We start from the raw sequence: 22,969 nt of genomic DNA, 5'->3' as shown, positions 1-22,969 counted from the left end.
TGGCATCACTTAGCTTGCTGTATTCACATCCATACAGCTAGTGGTAAGTAAGAACACGAAGACAGGAACATGGAGTCAGGGATACAGCCTTGAGGCTGGGGGCACAGACACTGGAGCAGACAGCCTGGGTTCAAGCTGGGTTTGGCCACTTACATCGGTGTGACCTTAGGTGTCTGTGTAACTTCTCGGTGGCTCAGTTTCTTCTTTTGTAAAACCCGGATGCTAACAGTATCCATGCTATATAACTGTCATGTGGATGAGCAACATGTGAAATGCTCACGACAGAGCTGATGCAGTAAACCCTGGATGTCAGCATTAAAAACATGGTAAATTTTTAAAAACAAATTTGATTTCCAGATGGAAAGCACTGACATGCACATAGAGAAAACAGGCTCTGGGCCGAGGACTGGGTTTTCTAGATTACCTTTGTACACTCTTTTGACGAGCAGGGGCCCATCTCCAGACATGGATGACTTCCCTCCATCCAGACTCAGGCCCAGCCCGGCCGAGGTCTTCAGCACTTCCACACACAGAGCCTCGTGCGCAGCCGTGCTTCTCCCTGCTGATGACAGTGACCTGAGGCCTGGCTGTTCCCCGAGCACTCTCGAGTCCTGTCCACCAATGCTAAGGTTGGTCTCCCCACACCTGGAGCTGTGCTTCTGCCGTCCCCACCCCTCTGCTTGCCTGAGCACCTTCTGCAAGCACAGACAAGGCACTGTTGCCCAGGCAGAAATCCCTACGGTCAGTGCACAGCTCAGGGTAGACTGAAGTCACGCTTCGGGAATCAGATTCGATTTCCTGCCAGCCTTGGCAGCTGAACATCACAGTCTGGTTCTGACAACCTGTGATACCCAAATGCCAGGCCTCATGTGAGACGTGGCGCTTCCGTCCTCCTTCTGTGAGGGGTACCCCTGCTTCTGGTTGTCTGTCTGTGTCACACACTAGCTGTCTTCATTGCCATCTCCTGGCTCCACTGTGGGGAGAGCGTTTCCGTGGTGATGCCTGCTCCATAGCAACAAGCCTGTGCCTACTTTGTGTGCTAGTTTGGAGAGGCCTGGCTGAGGTCTATCTCGGGGGTCTGAATACAGATTGTAAATTTGCCTTTTATTTCCCTTCTATACTGTACCAGTGAAGGATGTCTTGAGTTGAGTGGAAAGGGCACTTAACTGCTTGGGAGGCAGGGGAAGGACCACAAACAGATTAAACTGTCCACTTGGGGTTGAGACCAAGGTAGCATCACCACCTTTGAATATAACGGCCATTCCTGTGGTTTAAAGAAGGCCACTCCACATGGTCTGAAAGAAACTTACAGTGGGAGGGGCACCGTTTTTCAATAGGTCATTTTACTTTCAGTTAAACAGGAAAACGAGCCCATACTGGAATCACCTGGGAACTGTAAAAAGATACTGGGACCCTATCCCTCACCCCACACTCACCCTCAGAGTTGGACTTAATTGACCTGGGGATTTCCTGGCATCAGGATTTAAAAAAGCTTCCTAGGCACCTCTAACATCAAGCCCGAGTGGGCTGCAGTCAGTGCTTGATAAGGCATAATCACCTTATCATGGGTAAAGCATATCAGATCTGGTAGAGCCCTGGGCAGGGGGATCTTGAAGAATAGGAATACGAAGAAATAAATTTATGCCCTGAATGTGCGTGTAGTTTGGTAACTCTATTAAAGCTGGTTCAAGGCCAGATGCCCTGAAGCTGCTATAGGAATACTTAATGATTATAAATTTCAGGACAGCCTTCTGTATCTGAGTTCCTGAGTCTTACAAACTCTGAAAGCTATTAGGACCGAGTGCCCGGTGGTTTCCTTTGACAGCTTAAGTTTCCAGGATTCCACTGAAAATACACCAAACAAGGAATTCCCTGGTGGTCCAGTGGTTAAGACTGAGCGCTTTCACTCCCAGAGCCAGGGTTCAATCCCTGGTCAGAGAACTAAGATCTCACAAGCCATGTGGCCCAAAAGAGAAAAACACAAAGTACACCAAACAGCTGAGACAGTACAAGGGCAAAGGTTGAGCATGACATGATCTGATAAGTAAGGTATTTGCCGGTACTGGGAAGGGCTTCGGTTTTCTAGAAGAATAAGAGCAAGACAGTGGAGCAGAGGGAAGGCTACGAACACGCCCAACACTGCGGAGGCATCTGGACAGGAAGAGTTTCTTGTTCAGAGGAATCAGTGCTGTTCTTGCCAAAACCATCACAAATAGCTCAGGCCACTGCAGTTGCTGAACTGATTTCTTACCTGTTCCAGGCTCCAGGGGGCTGGTCTTTCTGGACACCAAGCCCTTCCCGTTGGCTGTGGGAGGCTCCTGCCGGCTGGAGGGCCTGGGCTGATCACTCCCTTTCTTGATGACCATGAGGACATCTTTGTGCAGCTGTGCCTGGTGCAGAGCCTTCAGCACGTCCCCGTGGGCTAAGCCAGCCAGTGAGGCACCGTTGAGGGACAGCAGGAAATCCCCTCGGCTCACAGTCCCTTCCTGAGAAGCCGCCCCCTGAGAAAACACCCTGTGGACCTGCGACGAGGAGAGGGCAGAGCCAAATAAGTTTCTGACGGCAAGTTTTCCATGCGATACCAACACTCGGTTTACCGAAAACATTCCATGTGAGAAACAGGATTAATAATAACAGCAGCAGCACCTCAATACAGTTTCACTCTTATTCTTGCTAGCGTCTAAAATGGGCCTTGGTGCTCCATGTGCATGCCCAATCACTTTAGTCATGTCCAGCTCTTTTGTGACCCCATGGACTGGCTCCTCTGTCCATGGGATTCTCAAGGCGAGAATACTGGTGCTCCATGGGGCAATAAGAAAAAAGATGAACAGAACCGGGTCTCGCCCAAGGAAGCTAACCTCCCTAATGATTTCAGAGGCTTCTTGAGTGATATAAAATGTAATCTTGAGAAAGAACTGATTTATAAGCAAATGAAAGCTTTGGTCCATTAGTTCTAAGGTCCATCTTAAACCAGTGAAAGGGTTAGGTGAATATGAGGATGTGGACAACTGTATGTGTAGCATCATCGTAGGTCACTCGCTGTGTGTCAGAAGCGCCTGTGTTTGTCAACGAAAACGTTCCGTACCACTTTCCCCACTTTGGTTTGGTGACGGGACACCCCCCTCCGCCCCGCCCCGCATTCTTTGAACCGACTGCTATGAATTCTGTGCTGATTAAGTTCTCAGGCTGCTGCAGGACTGACCCGACAGCATCCCGACACTGTCACTTACCACAATTGATTTTGGCTGCACATCTGTCCCTCCTGCCACACTGAATCCCAGACCTGAGCCTTCTTTTTTATTCAAGACTATGAAGCAAATATCTTCTTTGTTCTGGTGAAAAGAAACAGAAACCAATATATTTCCTGTGCCAGAGTAAGGAAGTTTTGAACACATCCCCCCACAGTACTGCGGAGCTCGTCATTGCTCACCCTGATGGTTAGGTGCTTCCACACAGTGTTGGGACCAGGGCCCATCTCAAATACCCTGCATTCCTCCTGGGTGGTGCTTATGCAGTTTCAAGGGTCCATCTTACAGCTGTAGGACCACTGGGAAGGTCTCATGAACCAGGATGGGGGCAGGGACAAGGGACACTGAGAAGCCATTCTCAGCAGCAGATGGTGTGTTCCCAAATCTGATCATAGCACATAACTCAATCATGAAAGGATTTCTTTAGTTTTCTCAGTCTACAATTGAGCAAAGCCCGTGTTGTCAGTAGCAGAAGTACAGGTGCCAAGACAGGATAAGAGCACACTGAAGCCATAAGTTTTACACCCCCTCAACCCACCATGTTCAGCTCATTGGATTTTAGGTACAGTGAATGAACTGGTAGTTAAAAAGCACAAAGTATTTTGAAAAATGGAAAGTACATATAAAACTGTCAACTCACTGGGACTAGAACATTCTTAGTAACTGAGTCCTAGGTTTAAATAACAGAAGATGTTCCTGTGTTTTAAGCATCAATTGAAAGGTACCTTGGAATAAAGATTTTAAAATTATCTGGGCTAATTATTCTGAATTTTGACTTCCTTCGACTTTCTTTGCCCACATGCTAGATATGATTCAGCATCATTTTAAAGAGCTGTGTTGCTAGGTTTCCCTTGAAGTAATTGATTTATAATCCATCAATTCAAGGTGTTCTCAAGCTCAGCAACAGAAAAAGAATTTAATAATAACCAGGCTGGCTGCAACAGAGAAAGTGAAAATGTTGAAAGAGAAAACCACCTCTTTGTTTTGCTGGGAAAAGAAACCAATGTTTAAAAAAACAATGTTTAGTATGAGTTCTAAAGAGTAATCCCAAGCATTTTTACACCACTCTAAAGAGGTTCATTCAAACCTAAGCTGACACTAGAATATCCAGCAGAACTTTGGGGGGCTGGGATGTTTACTTCATGGGCAAGTTTCAAGCATATATACACTTAGACGCTGGTCACCAGAGAGAAGTGATGATTAGGCTTTCTCACCAAAACAGGAACATGTGGTCTGGGAAATGATCTCTGTGCTGCTTCTGGGAAATGGGATGGTGAACTAGAAATACTGCTCAGATATTTAAATAGCTTATTGGAGCAAAGAAAATATTTAAGAATGCTGGAGAGGGTGTGGAGAAAAGGGAACTCTCTTACACTGTTGGTGGGAATGCAAACTAGTACAGCCACTATGGAGAACAGTGTGGAGATTCCTTAAAAAACTGGAAATAGAACTGCCTTATGATCCAGCAATCCCACTGCTGGGCATACACACTGAGGAAACCAGAAGGGAAAGAGACACGTGTACCCCAATGTTCATCACAGCACTGTTTATAATAGCCAGGACATGGAAGCAACCTAGATGTCCATCAGCAGATGAATGGATAAGAAAGCTGTGGTACATATACACAATGGAGTATTACTCAGCCATTAAGAAGAATACATTTAAATCAGTTCTAATGAGATGGATGAAACTGGAGCCTATTATACAGAGTGAAGTAAGCCAGAAAGAAAAACACCAATACAGCATACTAACGCATATATATGGAATTTAGAAAGATGGTAACAATAACCCTGTGTACGAGACAGCAAAAGAGACACTGATGTATAGATCAGTCTTATGGACTCTGTGGGAGAGGGAGAGGGTGGGAAGATTTGGGAGAATGCATTGAAACATGTATAATATCATGTATGAAACGAGTTGCCAGTCCAGGTTCAATGCACGATACTGGATGCTTGGGGCTGGTGCACTGGGACGACCCAGAGGGATAGTATGGGGAGGGAGGAGGGAGGAGGGTTCAGGATGGGGAACACACGTATACCTGTGGTGGATTCATTTCGATATTTGGCAAAACTAATACAATATTGTAAAGTTTAAAAATAAAATAAAATTGAAAAGTGGAAAAAAAAAAAAGAATGAGACTCTCCTGCATTCTGGGATATATCACCAAAATTTTAATTTAGTCAAATTTTTTCTTGCTCTAGTTGTTTGTTTGTGGATACAAGTGTGTTAGAGACCGACTGCCAGGCTAAGTGTTGCCTCTCCGAAAAGGTTAGCACAGCATCAGCGAAGCTAGATCGTCCTCAAGAGCTCTCCAAGATCTGCACGTGTTGAAGTGTCAAGACCAGAGCTGTTTCCTGACTCTAAATCTCTCACAGCGCCCTCCAGAGGCCACAGAAAGTCAGCACAACTCCTGCAGATCATATCACTGGACAAAAAGCAAGGTAGTAAACTTCTGAAGATGGCAGAGAAAGCACATCTCTACTCAAAGCTCCTCTTCAAAATTAACTGAAGACAATAAGAAAAAAGGCAAAAGAAAGCTGCATTCTGATCAAAGTCGGAATAATCTTCAACACCTGTGGGTGGTGAATATGGAACCAGGGTGAGGAGGTGAGGGAAGCCAGGAGATGACCCCAGGGTAGCGTTCAGCACGCTGTCCACACCAGAGTCTCTGCTGTGTTTGTGGTCCCTGACAATGTGCCTCTCAAGTGTGTGAGCTTGGTTGAGGCTTTTTGGTTTTCCCCTCTTATCTAATAGTGTAAAACGTCTGGAGCAAAGAGCCTGGCAAAGTATGAACCCACTGAGCCACCTTGATGCAAAATCCAAGAGTAAGGCTTTCATCACTTGTAATAAGTCGACGAAAGAAGTGAGCGGATGGAACAGTCCCTCTTCCTGAAAGTAAAAAATGCTGTATGCCTCAAGATGTTTGCTAACTGCACAGACCAAACCAGGGACAGAGAAGCCAAAGGGAGTAGAAGCTGAAAGGGACTGATGTCTATTCCTCCCCATCTCCTCTCCATTCTGGTTCACTCCATAATAGATGCCAACGTCACATCTGGGTACCCTTCTGGGTAATGTCAGAATTTCTGGAATGGTGTTCTCAGGTGGTATCAGTGACCAGGCATATTACCACTCAAGAAAAATTGTTCATATTTGCTTTTTTTCCTCTGGATAAAAAATATTCATTTATTTGGGTTCAAATCTTAATGAATCCTTCTGAGAAATTAACATGCTTCAGAGAAGTATTCTAAATATGAACCCATGGTTTCTTTTGTTATTGTTTACTGTCACATTCAATTTATTGAAAGACTTGACTTGTAATGACTAATCCGCTTCTTTGAAGGTCTTGTAATTGGGGCCAGGGTGGGACTGTGTTAGTCACTAAGTTGTGTCCAACTCTTTGTGACCCTATGGACTGTAGCCCACCAGGCTTCTCTGTCCATGGAATTCTCTGGGCAAGAATACTGGAGTAGGTTGCCATTCCCTTCTCCAGAGGATCTTCCAGACCCAGGGATCAAACCCTGGTCTCCTGCATTGCAGGCAAATTCTTTACCATCTGAGCTACAGGGAAGCCCCAGGGTAGGGCTACACAGCTGTTAACTCTTGTTTCCCCAGCAGGTGGCTCCCTTGACAGGCCATTATGTCCACGTAGGTGGACAGAGGTACTCGTGGCCATTCCCCCACCGTTCCAACATGCCTAGTCCTGTAGGAAGCACTTGCTGCAGACAAACTCCAGGTGTGGGGGTGGGTGGGGAAGATGGTAACTAGTCACGCCTGGGGGATTAAAACACCAATCTGGCACTGAAAAATTCAACACAAGCAAGCTTCTGAAGCAAGCTGCAAGCAATCGAGACAGATCAGAATGAGCTGCTGAACTTGCCACATGGGACTTGGGAGAAGGGCTCTCCCAGGTCCTCTAAAGCTTGTGGCACATGCCTGAGCACTGAGGTGGCAGCAGTCCAATCTTCCTGTGTTTTCTGTTCAGTTCAGTCGCTCAGTCGTGTCCGACTCTTTGTGTTTTCTGTAGTTTTTTTTGTTTTTAATCCCCAAACTCTAAACTTTTTATTTTGTACTGAGGTATCGTCGATTAATAATGTGGTAGTTTCAGGTGAACAGCAAAGGGACTCAGTCCTACGCACACAGGGATGCACTCTCCCCGTTTTTTCTATTTCACTCACCTCTGATTGTGCTTTCGCTTCCTGAATGAGAGTGAGGACAGTAGATCTTGACCCCACTGACGACAGAATGGACTGCAGTCTTTGCTGATCCCCTGCTGAGACCAGGAGTTGTTGCAAACTAAATAATATAAACATATTGGAAGAATGTTAAAGAAAAAAACTTCTCCACTGTACTAGGATGCATTAAGAATGATCTCCTTTCTACCACATTGTAGGCATTTTCTGATTTTCATGCTCTCTTTTGGTCACAACTCCATTTCAAACTGCTTGAAGAAGCTCAAACGCTCAACAGGAATTTCATTCACTGCCAACAGCAGTGGGAATTCCTATGGATTCTAGGATCCCTCCAAGATGTTAGGCGACCAATGCTGAACTTGAACAGAAAATTTCAGACAAATATTCTGTAGCCTCCAGTGAAATATTTTAAAACATACTAGAAGTTTCCTATTTGACTTCAATTTGACTTCAGTCACTTTGAAAGGTTCTAATCCTCCCCCAGTGGTCCTGTTTCCTTATCCCACCATCTCTCGCTCTGTCTCGCTCGCTCGCTCTCTTACTCTGTGGTTTTGCTAAGTGCCCTGTCCTACAAAAGCCTCTCTTTAGAGCAACAATTTGGGAAACACTTTTCCCTGCAGGCACTTTATTTTTCCAATACTAATATTTAAAAAAAACAAAAAACAAAACTGGAGGCTGGAATAGAAAAAGGATGTTAGTGGGATTTATTCAGTGTAATCTGAATAAAGTCTGTCATTTAGCCAATCGTGTGTTTTTCAATGTTAACTTCTGACAAACGGGCCATGGTTATGTAAGATGTTAACTTGAGGAGCAGCCAGGTGAGATGTACATGGGAAGTTTGCACTATTTTTGCAACTTTTCTAAAAGTCTAGAACTAATCCATTAAAAAAAATTACATACAAGGGGAAGAGCGGACACTTACTTAACTGACCAACTTCTTCCGGAAGGCAGATCCTGGGTGGTCTCACCCACATCGTGGGCTGAACTGGGTGCTCTGGGGTCAGTGGCTTTGGGACAGGCCCTTTCTGCCCCATCCTTGGGGCATGAAAGGGCCGTGGACCCAGCGAGGCCCCCAGCAGGGGAGCCAAGTGACCTCCGGGGGACGATTTCCAGCTCAGTTTTGAAGAGCACGGCGGATGGCCCTGCTGAGAAGTCCTCGCTGCAGAGCTTGTCCAAGTCGGGCATGCTCAGGGCTCTCAGCTCCTGGAGCTTCGAGCGGGACAGAGGTGAGGCCTGCGTGTGACGCACCGAGGACTTGTTCCTCTTGGCGGGAGAGGCGGGGGTTGCGGTCGGGGCAGGGATGCCCGAAGGACCAGGTGGTCTCTTGGGGTCTGAGTCAGCGCCCTTGTTACGGGCATCTGCTGGGGTCTGCCGGGAGACGGTCAGCGTCATGCTGGACGGGGACTTGGTCATCGGGGGGACGACAGTGGTGGCTTCACCTTGGCTTTCGCTGCAGGAACTCAGGCTACGTCTCAGCGACCTTGCTGTTGGGTCACTGGAGTGGCTGAGGGGCCCAGAAACCACGCTGCCGGACGACCGTCTCCCAATGGGAGGCTTGGAGCTCACTGACAAGAAGGAGGAGGCCCCAGCCTTGGCTGCGGGCCGGTCAGAGTGGGCCAGGTTCTCGAAAGACTTGATCCTCTGCTTCACAGAGAAAAAGGAGGTGGCTTCATGGGGCCAGTTCTGTGGGGAGTAGTGATGTCTCCTGGTGACGGTGACTCTGTCTGTGAGCTGGCAGCTGGTTTCCTGGGCGGACAGGACATCCGCTTCGTCTGTCGTCGGAAGGTTCCCCGAAGTCTCCAGCAAGGGCTTTACGCTGTATACACCCTGCCCATTAGCCAGGCTGAGAACAGCACCTCTAGACGCCTTGGCCTCGAGGAGGCCCCCGCTGGTGCCAGGGATCTGGCCGTCCCGAGGGGTGCGCCCTGGGCTCTGTGGGGTATGGCCCTCCCGGCCGAAATGACTGGAGAACTGGGCCGGCATGGAGTAGGTCCTGGTCGCTGGCCTTGGCGTGAAGTAGGGATGATCGTCCAGCACTGGGCCCACTGGTGGGCCATTCCTGGGCACCCCCAGGGGGTTGCCCATCTGGCCAGGATCGGCCTTTCTAGCCAGCAGCTGCGGGGAGGAAGAGGAGGAGAGTCTTGCCAGGCTGACGGATCGCTGCTGCGCTTCCAGCTCCACCTGGGAGACCCGGGTTGGGAGTAAGGACGGGTGGTTTGGGGAGGACTCCCCTGGCTGGTGACAGAGCCCAGCCCCACTCTCCTCCTGACGGCTGCTCTGGGACAAGAGCCCCCCCTGCCTGTCCCTCTCAGCCAGTATGTCACCACATGTGCTCTTCGGGATCTCAATGATTTTCAGCTGCTTGGTTCTTTCAAGAGGCTCACCGGCAATTATTTTGCTTCTTTTGTCACCAGTCACCCCTGGCAGGGCTGCTTCTGCTGCAGAGTCTGTTTGGCTGGACAGGGACCACTCACCCTGCCCGGGAGTGGGGACCTCCAGCTTGCCGGCTACCGTGGACGTGCCACTCCTCAGTGCTGCGGGACTTGCTAGCCCCGGGGATGCCAGGGGAGCCCTGCTCTCTGGACCACACTTGGGAGGGCTAGGGGCAGCCGGGAAGCCTCGGTCGGGTTCCGCGTGCACAGCCGGGTGGAGCCTACCACACCCACCTTGCTCAGGAAGGGTCTTGGGGGTGGTCACGGGCGAAACAAACATCCTGATGCTCGAGTCGGATGCCGAGGGCTTCAGGGAGCCCGGGGTCCCAGGGGGCAGCTTGCCCTCCACACACTGGGGAGACTGAGGGGCAGCTGCGGCAGTCTTGTCCAGTTCTTCGTGGTCAGCTGTGTGGAACTGGTGCGACGCCACCTTAGAAAGCATTTTGTGGGAGGCCTGGGGTGAGACAAGGGCCTTCCTGTGCTCCGTGCTGCCAGTCTTCCCCGTGTGAGCAGCCGGGACCTCGGAACTGACTTTGCTTTTGCTTTTGATGCTCAGTCTCTTCAGCTTAGGACCAGCTTTGGGTTTCTGACAGTTACTCAAAAGAGTTTCCACAGAACTTTTCCTAGGCAAGTCTTTATTCTCAAGATTCAGCCGAGGAGGGGGGCTATCTGGCACAGGCACCCCCTTCTTGTGGCTTGAGCTCAGCACCTGGGCCTTGGGGTCGGGACTTCTGGCCAGCAGCGTGGATTGTTCCATTTCAGTTTTGCTCTGCGGATGCGTCCCGTGGTTGTTCTTATTTATCTCTCTAAACCAGGCCATGAGGGGCCGCCTGGAGATGGCTTTTGGCTTTGGCAACAAGTCCTCTGGGCCTTGACCTCCGGAGATGTGCAGGTTTCCCAGAGCTGAGTCTCCATTCTTGGGGACACACGCCCTGAAGGAGGCTTGGTTTTCAGCAGTGTGAACATCTATTTCTTGTTTCTCAGGTGGGGCCTTGTCATCCAAATGGTCATACTCCAAACCATTCACCACGTTAGGAAAACCAAGGGTACCTGGGGAGCTGGGGATAGGCCTGGTACCCGGAGGAGGCTGGGTGGCTTCCCCAGAGTCCTCTTCACTCGGGGACCTGTGGTCTTGAGAGACCCTTGCATCCTCAAGCGGCTCCGCCTCCTGAGAGCTCACGTCTGACAGAGGAGGAGGTGGCTGTGGAGGGGTGGAGGTGCCTGGCATGATGCGGGCTGTGTGGCCTGCTTCTGCCCCCACCTGGCTCAGGGCTCCATCCTTTGGTGGCAGGGCTGTGGCAAGGGCAGGGCAGGCGGCCACCCGGGCAGGAGCAAGGGCAGTGGCTGAGGGCCGATCGGGGGAGCCATCCGTGGAACAGATTTCCACCTGCTCCTCCTCGGACTCCGTTGTGTCTCCCTTGTGAGAAGGCTCAGGAGGACGAGGATGAGGAGGGGACCAGCTGTCCCGGGCGGGAGCTCGCGGGAATTCAGTGAATGACTCGGGGTCTGAGGATGAGTCTTCCACGTCCCCGTACATGGACGAGAGGGACACAGATGGCTCGGTGCTGTCACCCAGGCCTGACAGCGAGGTGCTGTCTTCGTGGAGACTGCTGAGATTCCTAGAGTAGTTGCTCAGAAAGCTTTTGTTCACAGTAAAATGTCTGTCGGGATTGATGGAATCCAAAACTGAAGGCTGGCCGGCCCACTGAGGGGGAGGGGCTGGACCAGCCGCCCCGGGCCTCCTTGGGGCAGGGGTTGGACTCCCCGAGGCTAGCTGTGGCCCCTGGGCAGCCTGCTCTCTGCTCAGCCGGCCCCCTTTCCCAGGGGAGGGAAGTCTTGCTCCGGAGGCATCCGGTTCCACCAGGAGCCTGTCGATGTCCGTCACTGGGCAGCGCCCATTCCCTCCAGGGCAGCCGGGCCCCGAGGCACCCCCACACGCCTCCTGGGCCTTGTCACTCAGCGATGGCAGGGCCAGGCCAGCCTGCGGGGCGCTGGTAGACCCTGAGTCTGTTCCCTGGGGCAGAGCTGACCCCTGGCAGTTTTCAGGGGCAAGGACTGCTGAGGTTTGCGGAGCCTTGGCATGGTGACCCAGAACCCTCTCTTGGCTCTTCTCCCCGGACATGAGGTCTTGTGGCAGCCCAGCACCAGTCGAAGGTGCCCCCTCAGCCATGGGTCCTGCTCCCCTGGGGGTCGCTGCCTTCCGGGCAGCGCAGGGCGATCTGGCATTGGGAGCTGCTCTCATCTCACGGAGGTCAGGATGAGCCATTGCCATTGTCCCCGGGGATGTGCTGTCCTCAGACTTGGGGATCCTGGGTGATTCTGGCCCTCCGGGGTCCTCAGGTCGCCTCGCTGGCTCTGTGTCCACTGAGGTCTGGCTGGGGTCAGGGTGAGCCGCCTCCTTCTGCCCTGGGGAAGGGAGAGGGTCTGGGGAGCCATCTGGTCCTGGGTGGAGAATAAAAAAAAAAGATTGGAGTGGTGGGGGAGACACAGGGTGAAAGGTTAGAAAACAGAAAACTTCAATGAAAACAAGTGAAAATTGTAAACAGTCTCAATTTTTTTGTCTTTTTTAGAAAGACATCCCACAGCTTAAATGTAGGCCTGTTTTAGTCTCTAAAATTATAGAGTGCTCACATCGAACAAATACCACTGTGCTTTAGAGGCTCTAAAATAACTCAGCATGGACGGCAGGAGGACCTCTGCCTCTGCCTTTTCTAGTTATTTATAAGGACAAGGGGACACCAGAAATCCTGCACTTGGGTTTCTGTACACCATCCACCCTCTGATGGCAAAAGCCACAGGAGTCAGCGGGCTGTTCTATTTGATTCCTTAGCTTGGGGTGATTCTGCAGTCAACTCAGTCCCCCGCAGACTACATGGGGGTTTAGCCTCGTGCCTTGGACTAGGAGTCACAGGGTAAAGTGAAACAGTCCCAGCAAGGAACTCGAGGGACTAAAGGAGGCTGATTCAGGCAGACGCATGGAATGCTCCAGACATATGGAAGCCTGCCCTGTCCTCCAGCGTGTCCTGACCAGGGTCAGGGGTGTGGGAGACTGAGGAGGTCAGATTATCCCAGGAAGCGGAGACAGAGGGCTGCTGGACTTAAGTGGGATTCTGGGGGCACATCTGGAACGGAAGCCAAGGAGGAGGAGAAAGGCAAGGAAGGAAAGGGAATCAAAGCAGAGAAGCCAGAGACAGCGTGAACTCTCCGAGGTGCAGGGACAGATGCCGCCTGCCTGGAAGTGAAGTCCCTCCACGTGCTGGGTCTGGACAGCCACTCTGTCCTGGAGGCTCCTCCTCAAAAAGCCTGCACACGTGTGGGTTAGTCTGTCTACTTCTGGCACATGGCATCTTACAATAGGTGGGGGAACAGGCAGAAAAAAGAACATTAGATTTGCATTTCCTTATGAGCCCTGGGTTTGAGTAAGGGTAGAGCAAAAGCCTCAGTCACAATGAAAGTTTTGCTTAGAAGCGTGTCTCCCCCAGATGTTACAGTCACTCTGCATCGCCCATGCCAGTCACCTTAACTGCATATGGCTTTCCCCCAAAGTTCCTAGATCAGTAATTAGGAGCTAGTAGCACTTGGCGCTGTGCTCAGAGTTTCTTGTGGGCTTCATTTCCCTCCCAACACTGTGACCGCCCGCACTGGAATGGCGGGGAAGTGAGGCGCAGGGTGGTAAGCAGCATATGCAGGGTCAGAGAGTTCATGGCCAGGGCTCCCCCCAGGATGTGGACTCCACAGCTCACGCAGTTACCTAAGCCCTGACCACATGGCCTCTGTGGAGACCACCCAGCAGCAAGACCGGTTCATCAGGATACCCACGGAGACCTGACACAACCTCCCCAGGTCCCCACGGAAGGCCAGGGGCACCACAGACTCACACCCATGGCCTCCTTTCTTCTGCTCAATTTTCTTTTTTAAAACTTTTTATTTTGTATCGGAGTATAGCCAATTAACAATGTTGTAATGGTTTCAGGTGGACAGCAAAGGGACTCAGCCATACATATACATGGATCCATTCTCCCCCAAACTCCCCTCCCATCCAGGCTGCCACATGACATTGAGCAGAGTTCCCTGTGCTCTGCAGTAGGACTGTGGTGCTTATCCATTTTAAATACAGTGGCCAGTGTGTACTTGTCCATCCCACACTCCCTAACTATCTCTTCTCCCTGTCGTTCCCTCCAGCAACAGTGATCTGCTGAATCTTTTCAATTCCCTTCAGTATGACTTTCCTGTTTCTGCTGGTGCCAACTAGGAGGCTTCCCTGGTGGCTCAGATGATAAAGAATCTGTCTGTACCACAGGAGACCTGAGTTTGATTCCTAGGTCAGGAAGATCCCCTAGAGAAGGGAATGGCAACCCACTCCAGTATTTTTGCTTGGAAAATCCCATGGAGAGGAGCCTGGTGGGCTATGGTCCATGGGTTCACAGAGCTGGACACGACTGAGTGACTAAGCATGCGCAGATGCTGGTGCCAGCTACAGGGAAAAGCAGCAGCAAAAGGAAGGGATGTGTGTCTGTTTTTCAGATTGATTCATTCGCTGAGCAAACCCTAAAATTTTGTTAGCAATTTGGCTTTTGTGCAAAGTGTGTAATGCAAAAAGGTTTTACTGATGGAGATTAAATTACATGGAAGCAGTCCATGATGTCACCTTTCAAAATATTCCTTCACTTGGAAAGCCCCCAAACGCCCAACAATGGGAAGCATACTGGCTCAATTATGGCGCCTTATGGGGTAGAAGGCCCAGCAGCCTTTACAACTGATGTCATGGGTGTAGAAGAATGTGGAGGGCCTGGTGCAGCTTCCTAACCAGAGCAGGTTACAGGTGTGCTGATAACCTGACTTAGGGTTAGGGTTAGTGCTGAGGGTGGCCTGCTGGGGCCAGCACCAGCCACACAGGCCTGGGAGCATCTTGCTGACCTCTTCAGGCTCCTCAGCTATTCTATAGATGCAATACATAAGAATTATTTATTTTTTACTTCTCAGTGGAGGCTTTTCCTGCCATTTTTCAGTACATTTGGTTTCACATAAACAGAGTGTTGAGTTTCTGAAGGCAGGATATTCCTGTTTCATATTGTTCCTCATTCACTAAGGTACATGTCACAAAATGAGTAAAGGCTGGAGACTAGCTGAAGACAGATACCCATGAACTCAGGCCCAGTGATCTAGTAAAGTTGTTAAATGCAGGTAGCTTTTATCACTAGCCTATGAAGATCTCTCTGCCTTAAAATTTTCCCCATATAACATTTTTATTAGTTAACTTCTACTCTCCCGTTCTAAAGCTTAGTAAGTGATAAAATCATCTTACCTGTCCCGGGTTGCTGCCCCTGCTTGGATGTCGCTGCAGGTGGGTTCTCTGTAGGGTGGCTGGCATCTGGGTGGGGCAGGGCACAGCCTGGTCCCCAGTCAGTGGGGACTCGTCCATCCCCGACGGACGGCTTGTCCAGAGATTCCTGGCACAAGGACAACTGTGAGCCACTGTTAAAGGCTCTCAGGGTTCTCTGCATCCTAATACATCACATACAGAGGAGAGCTGGTTTGGGAAATTCAAGGAGCCCTGGACCAGAAGCCACAAGACCCAGATTCTGGGTTTAAGGTCCAACTAGAAATGTCATGGCCTTGTCACTCTTCCTAAGCATTCAATTTAAGATGTGGGTGATAAGTGGTAGCAGTGACGTTAGTAGCTCAGTTGTGTCTGACTCTTAGCGACCCCATGGACTGCAGCCTACCAGGCTCCTCCGTCCATGGGATTTTCCAGGCAAGAGTACTGGAGTGGGGTGCCATTGCCTTCTCTGCCAGGGTGATTAGGAAAAGGCAAATGAAAACCACAATGAGATAGCATCTCAACCCCCTCAGGATGGCTTCAATCAAGAAGATTGAAATAATAGAAATAACAAGTGTTGCGGGGCTTGCCTGGTGGCTCAGTGGTAAAGAATCCACTCGCCAAACACAAGAGACATGGGTATGAAACCTGGTCCGGGAAGATCCCACAGGCCACAGAGCAACTGAGCTCATGCACTCCAAAGCCTGTGAGCACTAACTGTGGAGCCCACATGCAGCAACTACTGAAGCCTGCCTGCCCTGGAGCCCGTGTTCCTCAAGAGGAGACGCCACGATGAAAAGCCTGCACGCTACAACTAGAGAGAGCCCAGGGGCAACAGTGAAGACCCATCACAGCCGAAAAATAAATCAGTACATCTTAAAAAAAAACCCAACGTGCAGCACACAAAAGGCTCTACAGAGGTAAGGCATTATTGTTACACTATGCATTGTGATGCTCAAGACCAAAACCAGCTCATTTTGGCAGTCATGGAGAGAATGAATCTGAATAAATAAAATTAGCATTTAACATTTTAAAACTGTACTTTAGCCGAGCGTCAATTACTTCCTTTCTTCTAATACCTACTAGGAAAATTTTCTCTAAAACAACTTTGCTAAAACATTAAATCAGATTTGACATTTACCCTCTGAGTGAAGGAGTCATAAAGTGGCTCAAAGGTGGCGGCAGAGGAAAGAGGTGAAACAGGTGATCATTTAGCTACTTTTGTTTAAAAAGAAAAAAAATAATTTCGTAAAATGTCAATTATCTGCTTAGGGAACTCAACAGTGTTCAACTCAGTGAATTTTCTATTTACTAATAAGGCATAAGTGTGATATGAAAACAGAAGAATCTGAAAGTCAACAGAGGTAGTGACTGTCCAGCACTGTGAATGCAGCACATGCCACTCAACTGTACACTTTAAAATGCTTTGGTGTTCAGTTGCTAAGTCATGTCCAACTCTTTGCGACCCCATGGACCGCAGCATGCCAGACTTCCCTTTCCTATACTAACTTTATGTTAAGTGAATTTCATCTCGATTTTAAAAAGTATTAATAAAAACATTAAAAGACAATCATTTTCCAAAATAAAAAGTCTCATTTTTTTAAGTTTCCAATATAAAAGGTAAATACTTTATGGGCAATGCATTCAATTTTCTTTCCCATATAGTATAAATAAAATTTGGGAATGAGAAATTTTACAAGAAAAACAACTTCTGTACAAAAATTTTAAAAGGTGCTCAAAGTTCTTACTGAGAATACTAATTCACAATTATGACATTTTAATAGATATAGATTATTATAAAAAAAGATATTTGAGTAAAATCCATGATTTGGCTTTATATACTTATTTAACTTATATGCAGAATACATCATGAGAAACGCTGGGTTGGAAGAAGCACAGGCTGGAATCAAGATTGCTGGATTATTATTGTTATATCAATAACCTTAGATATGCAGATGACACCACCCTTATGGCAGAAAGTGAAGAGGAACTCAAAAGCCTCTTGATGAAAGTGAAAGTGGAGAGTGAAAAAGTTGGCTTAAAGCTCAACATTCAGAAAACGAAGATCATGGCATCTGGTCCCATCACTTCATGGGAAATAGATGGGGAAACAGTGGAAACAGTGTTAAACTTTATTATTTTGGGCTCCAAAATCACTGCAGATGGTGACTACAGCCATGAAATTAAAAGATGCTTCTTACTCCTTGGAAGGAAAGTTATGACCAATCTAGATAGCATACTGAAAAGCAGAGACATTACTTTGCTAACAAAGGTTGGTCTAGTCAAGGCTATGGTTTTTCCAGTGGTCATTTATGGATGTTAGAGTTGGAGTGGGAAGAAAGCTGAGCGCCGAAGAATTGATGCTTTTGAACTGTGGTGTGTTGGAGAAGACTCTTGAGAGTCCCTTGGATTGCAAGGAGGTCCAACCAGTCCTAGGTGTTCATTGGAAGGACTGATGCTAAGGGTGAAACTCCAGTACTTTCACCACCTCATGCGAAGTGTTGACTCATTGGAAAAGACCCTGATGCTGGGAAAGATTGAGGGCAGGAGGAGAAGGGGACAACAGAGGAAGAGATGGCTGGATGGCATCACCGACTTGATGGACATGAGTTTGAGTGAACTCCGGGAATTGGTGATGGACAGGGAGGCCTGGCGTGCTGCAGTTCATGGGGTTGCAAAGAGTCGGGCACAACTGAACTGAACTGAGTTATTCAAAATTTGTAATACCCTTAAAAGGAAGAGGTTTACTCATTAGCTGAACATGACATTTTAAAATACATTTCCTAGTTGGAGGTAATAACAATTTTTAGAGGGAGAAAAAAGGTGTATATAAGGTTAAAAACAAACCCTTCTGCTGAGATTAGCTTTTATGACTTTGTATGTTCTGCTTCTCTTTACATGTATTATATGTTTTACAAATCACTTGAAAACACATCTTTATAAATACAGGCATAAAAATTGCACTTCACAGATACTGCATGTTTGACAGGTTGATGGTCTGTGACAACCCTGCACTGAGTGGGTATGTTGGTGCCATTTTTCCAACAGCATTTGTTCACTTCCATCATATTTTGGTATTTCTCACAATATCTTACATTTTTTCATTGTTACATTTGTTATGGTGATCTGTGATGTTACTGTTGCAAAAAGATATATAATTCAACTAAGGCTCAGATAGCTAACACTTTTTAATAATAAAATATTTTTGAATTAAGGTATGTACATTATTTTTAGAGACATAATGCTATTGCACAATTAATAGACTCCAGTATCATGTAAACGTAACTTTTATATGCACTGGGAAGCCAAACACTTGACTGACGTTATTGCGACATCAGCTTGATTGCAGTGGTCTGGAACCGAACCTGCATTATCTCAGAGGCATGCCTGGACAGCCTTATAAGGCATCTCAGATTCTCCGCTCTGAGTAAAAGTATTTATGTTGAAGAGACTAAATAATGTTTGTTTCTCTTACCCTCTCCTTGCTAAAGTGGAGGTATACTAAATTTTTTTTTTTTAAATGTGCAATTTGATATTCTGGTCCATTCTAACATACTGGTAAACAAGTAGAAACATAAACAATATTAACTTGCATTTACTGTGGTACATTATATGTTTTTCAGTGAATGCATGCCCATTACTTCATGTGATACAACAAGGGTAGGAGTAGCTGTAATTATACATCATCACCATGGGAAGTCTGAAAAAATAAGGATCAAGCAGAACCTTGACCGCCAGACATAACCACTGTTAACCTGTATTTGACGGTCACCCTGACTGTGTGAAATGATCAGGGAAGAGAGCAACATCCCTATTTTACAGTCCAGACAACTGTGGTTCAGAAAGATCAGTAACTTGGCAAGTTACTGCCTAAGTGACCACCGACTAGTCAGTGGAGAAGCTGGTCCCAGACCCAGGGGTTTCCTGCATCTGCCCGGCACTGCCTTTCCATCATCAACCACAGGCCCCGTGTATGGGAAGAGAGGGATTACATCTTTCGGCCACATGATCTCATGACTCAACACTTAGGCACCTCCCCCCACCAATCTGGTGATATATTACTAGGCTCCCAGGCAGTTAGTGTGTTGAAATGAATGACTGTATTGAAAGATGATTCTCCAATCATTATCCTTTATTTCAGGCAGATTACCTTATGCTTTAGAGCAGCGGTCCCCAACTTTTTTGGCACCGGGGACCAGTTCTGTGGAAGATAATTTTTCCACAGACTAGCGTGGAGGGTGGGTGTGGTTTCAGGATGATTCCAAAGGATGACATTTATTGTGCACTTTATTGCTATTATTATTATTACATTAGCTCCACCTCAGATCATCAGGCATTAGATCCTGGAGGTTGGGGACCCCTGCTTTATAGCATGCTCCATACTCATTCATACAAGACTCACTGGATCTCAAGTAACTAAGAAATCAGTTACCTTCTCCATAGTTCCTCCTGGCCGATAACCAGTCACGGTCACTTGGATGGAACTATCCTGGACTTTCAAGTCCGCACCGCATGGGTCACTGGCTCCATCGGTCAGCTGTGCTGATTCTGCGCTGCTAGGCCTGCCCTCAGCCTCAGGCCTCTTGCGGTGTGGGCTGACCCTGGCCACGGGCTTGTGCCTGGACCCCAGGCTGTCATTTTGCTGGAGGGAACTGGGGCTGTCTGTGCTCGCTGGACCCTGGGTGCCTGTCCCGGCTCTGCACTCCAGTTTGGGCGAGCTCCTCGATCCTGACAGTTCCTTCCTCCCCGAGCAGCCAGGGCTACCCTTGGGGGCCTCCGATGGGACCAGCAGGCTGGCTGCATGGGAAAGGGGGTCCCGCACGCCTCCTGGGAGGCTCTCCTGGAAGTCCAGCGAGCTGCCGAGGAGAGGCACTGAGGAGGCCTTGCTGACCAGTGTTTTCTTGGGGTGTTCCTCTCGGTTGATACCTGTGACCTTGGAAGAGGCTGTTGAAACATGTGTAGAGTTGTCCTCTGTCAGCGGCCTGCTGGGACCTGAGAGGGTCCCTGGGAGGGAAATACAGTCGCCTTCGCCATCAAACTCTTCCTCGTCGCTGGCATCGTCATCAGAGCAGCCCACCCTCCTCTGGCGGAGGAGGGGGTTCCGGAGGACCTCTGGGCTCCCGGGAAGACTGGCTTGCCTGGCAATTGTCACCTGCTTGTGGAAGAGCCCGGAGGCCCGTTGGCTTCCAAGAGACACAAGGCTGTTGGCCCTGGCTTTTCCTGGCTCCTTGTGAGCTGCTGGGGTTGGGAGAAGAAAAGTCAAGTGCAATAGCTTTCCATCTGGTATGGTCTTTTAATCTAACCCCCCCTTCTTTATACACGAGCATTTCCACGTTCACAGATGCCAGGTACACCTTCTGGCCACTGGTCACTAGGCATAAACGACACAGTTTCTTGGGATCTGCTTACAGTGAGAGCCAACTTTCTTCTCTCCTCTGCCTACTGTTTTTTCTTTTTTTTTAAACTTAACCTCTGGATTGTTCAACTTACACATGTGTGCTGCCTAGAGACAGAAATGTGTAACTTGTCAACATCCATGATATCTAACACGTTACTGGGTTCAACCTAAACGCTGCTCCAAATACTCCCCGGGGGAGGATGCCCCGGGATCAACGAGTCCTGCACACCTGGGCCTTCTTATCACCTGAAGTCCTTCCTTCATAGGCAGGAGGGAGGCGGGCTTGATTAATGGGCGCGTGAGCTCCGAGAGAGTGGTGAGCTGAAGCCTGAGACTACACATAATTTATAAACTCCAACCTGGGAAGGGAAGGAAGGCGTGGGAGCTCTGCAAACTCTTCGCATCTCGTTAAATGTAGTGAAAAATTACACGTGCTTCCGCCTTAGAGCGTTTCTATCAGAGCCTGGAGGAAGCACGTGGGCTGCTCCAAACGAGCTAGACAGGTTCTTGTCTGAGACAGGGGATTTTCTTATTCAGACATTAGAAATGAGCAAAAGGAAACCACACTGGTGGGAGTGAGGAGTCAGTGCAGTTCATATCAGGTCATTATTTCAGATTATACTGAGAAAATAATCAATGAGGTCTTTTTTTTAAAAAAAAAGTAAAACCCATATGATAACAAATCTGTCTCATACGTTCTAAATCATTCACTCACTGCCTTCTAAAAAGAGTTAAGTTTAGGGTCTAGTGAAGAATTTGGTTAGGATTCCCCTAAAACATAAGACCATCAGGTTATCAGCCACGATTCGATGCCACAAATTCCAAGACTACGCTGTGTAAATAGCATCTCAAGGTGGGGGCAGTTTAGCTTTCCAACTTGGGGTACAGACCGTGCACCCAGCCTGTTGACTGTAGAAGTGGGGAGGCCGGTCACTAGGAGTGCACTGAGTTTTCCAAGATCAAACTCTGCCTTTAGTCAGGGTAGAAAGGTGGCTCCTACTCAACCATGGGTGTGGTCTCCAGTCCTCTTTCCGTACCCCAGCACCGTGACGTGTAAACCAACGCATCATGGAGTCAGAGAGTCAGGGCTTACGGGAGGTGCTGGGGGGCTCCACGGAGCTGCTGCTGCCGCCGCTCCCTGGAGGGTCTTCATCTTCGGAGCCGGCCACCATGAAGTCGGACAGCGGGCCTGGGGCGTCGTTAGCGAAGTACTGGGAGAGTTCAGATTCAGAAATCAGGGAGTCCTGTTGAAGAAGGCAGTGCTAGATGAGGAAGATGTGCCAGAGTGGATTATTTTAAATAGTAATTGTGTCCCATCTTCCCGAAAGCACTTTGTTCTCATCTGCGGTCACTCAAAACAGCTGTGATAGTAAACGCCCACCTCCATTTACTTTAGGATCACTAAATTAAACACTGAATGAATTAAAAGGCAATTGCTGCCAGACAATGTTTTTAAGAAATACGTTTTTGGCTGCGATCAGAAAAACCACAGCAGCAATGCATCAACCATCCCAGGAAGAAGACCGGGGGAAGAGATAGGAGGAGGAATGGAATTCCAAGCCACTGGTTCAGCCTACCGATGAAACAACAGAACAGGCGAGTTTGACTCTTGTTCTCTGATCCACTGAGTTTTTGGAACAGCCAGCTAAGAAAGATTCCTTAAAGTTGCAGATGCCCTCCCCAAACTGACCCAGGCCCCTTTTATTAAAAAAAACAGGGGGCGGGGAGCAGTTATTTTTCAAACTGTAGCTCAGTTCTTTTATTTTGTTGTTTTGTTCTTTTCCTGAATGAATATTTAATAAAAGAAACTCACATTTATATACTTGTTCTCAAATGGACATTTTTGCTGTTTGCTGTGTAAAATGGCCAAGATGACTCATGGGCAGAAATACAGATTGGACCCTATGGTTTGATTTATGGGCTCCAAAACAAAGGTCTGTCTAGTCAAAGCTCTGGTTTTTCCAGTAGTCATGTATGGATGTGAGAGCTGGACTATAAAGAAAGCTGACTGCCAAAGAATTGATGCTTTTGAACTGTAGTGTTGGAGAAGACTCTTGAGAGTCCCTTGGACAGCAAGGAGATCCAACCAGTCCATCCTAAAGGAAATCCATCCTGAATATTCATTGGAAGGACTGATGCTGAAGCTTAAACTCCAATACTCTGGCCACCTGATGCAAAGAACTGACTCATTTGAAAAGACTCTGATGCTGGGAAAGATTGAAGGTGGGAGGAGAAGGGGACGACAGAGGATGAGATGGTTGGATGGCATCACCGACTCAATGGACATGAGTTTGAGTAGGCTCCAGGAATTGGTGATGGACAGGGAAACCTGGCATGCTGCAGTCTATGGGGCTGCAAAGAGTTGGACACAACTGAGCGAC

At 48.3% G+C, this 22,969-nt stretch overlaps 1 protein-coding gene across 19 annotated transcripts in view; it reads right to left on the bottom strand.

The window, feature by feature from the left end:
- Positions 1-22,969, bottom strand: part of PDZD2 (PDZ domain containing 2) — a 404,529-nt gene that overhangs the window by 7,408 nt on the left and 374,152 nt on the right. For 14 of the 19 annotated variants that reach the window (XM_086361286.1, XM_086361287.1, XM_086361281.1 and 11 more), the window contains 8 exons: positions 21,682-21,832; positions 19,623-20,428; positions 15,176-15,320; positions 8,361-12,312; positions 7,424-7,541; positions 3,231-3,332; positions 2,252-2,522; positions 425-562 (listed from right to left, as the gene is read on the bottom strand). In XM_086361286.1, the coding sequence (XP_086217412.1) occupies positions 425-562; positions 2,252-2,522; positions 3,231-3,332; positions 7,424-7,541; positions 8,361-12,312; positions 15,176-15,320; positions 19,623-20,428; positions 21,682-21,832 (5,683 nt within the window). The remainder of the gene's footprint in view (positions 1-424; positions 563-2,251; positions 2,523-3,230; positions 3,333-7,423; positions 7,542-8,360; positions 12,313-15,175; positions 15,321-19,622; positions 20,429-21,681; positions 21,833-22,969) is intronic. The other 5 variants (XM_086361283.1, XM_086361297.1, XM_086361282.1 and 2 more) reach the window with 4 other exon arrangements.

This window comes from Bos grunniens, chromosome 20 (genome assembly GCF_055505025.1).
Source record: "Bos grunniens cultivar Pamir isolate PY7600 chromosome 20, Bosgru_T2T1.0, whole genome shotgun sequence".
Lineage (NCBI taxonomy): Eukaryota > Metazoa > Chordata > Mammalia > Artiodactyla > Bovidae > Bos > Bos grunniens.
Note: the sequence above shows the minus strand (reverse complement) of the source record. Positions and strands in the feature narration are given on the sequence as shown.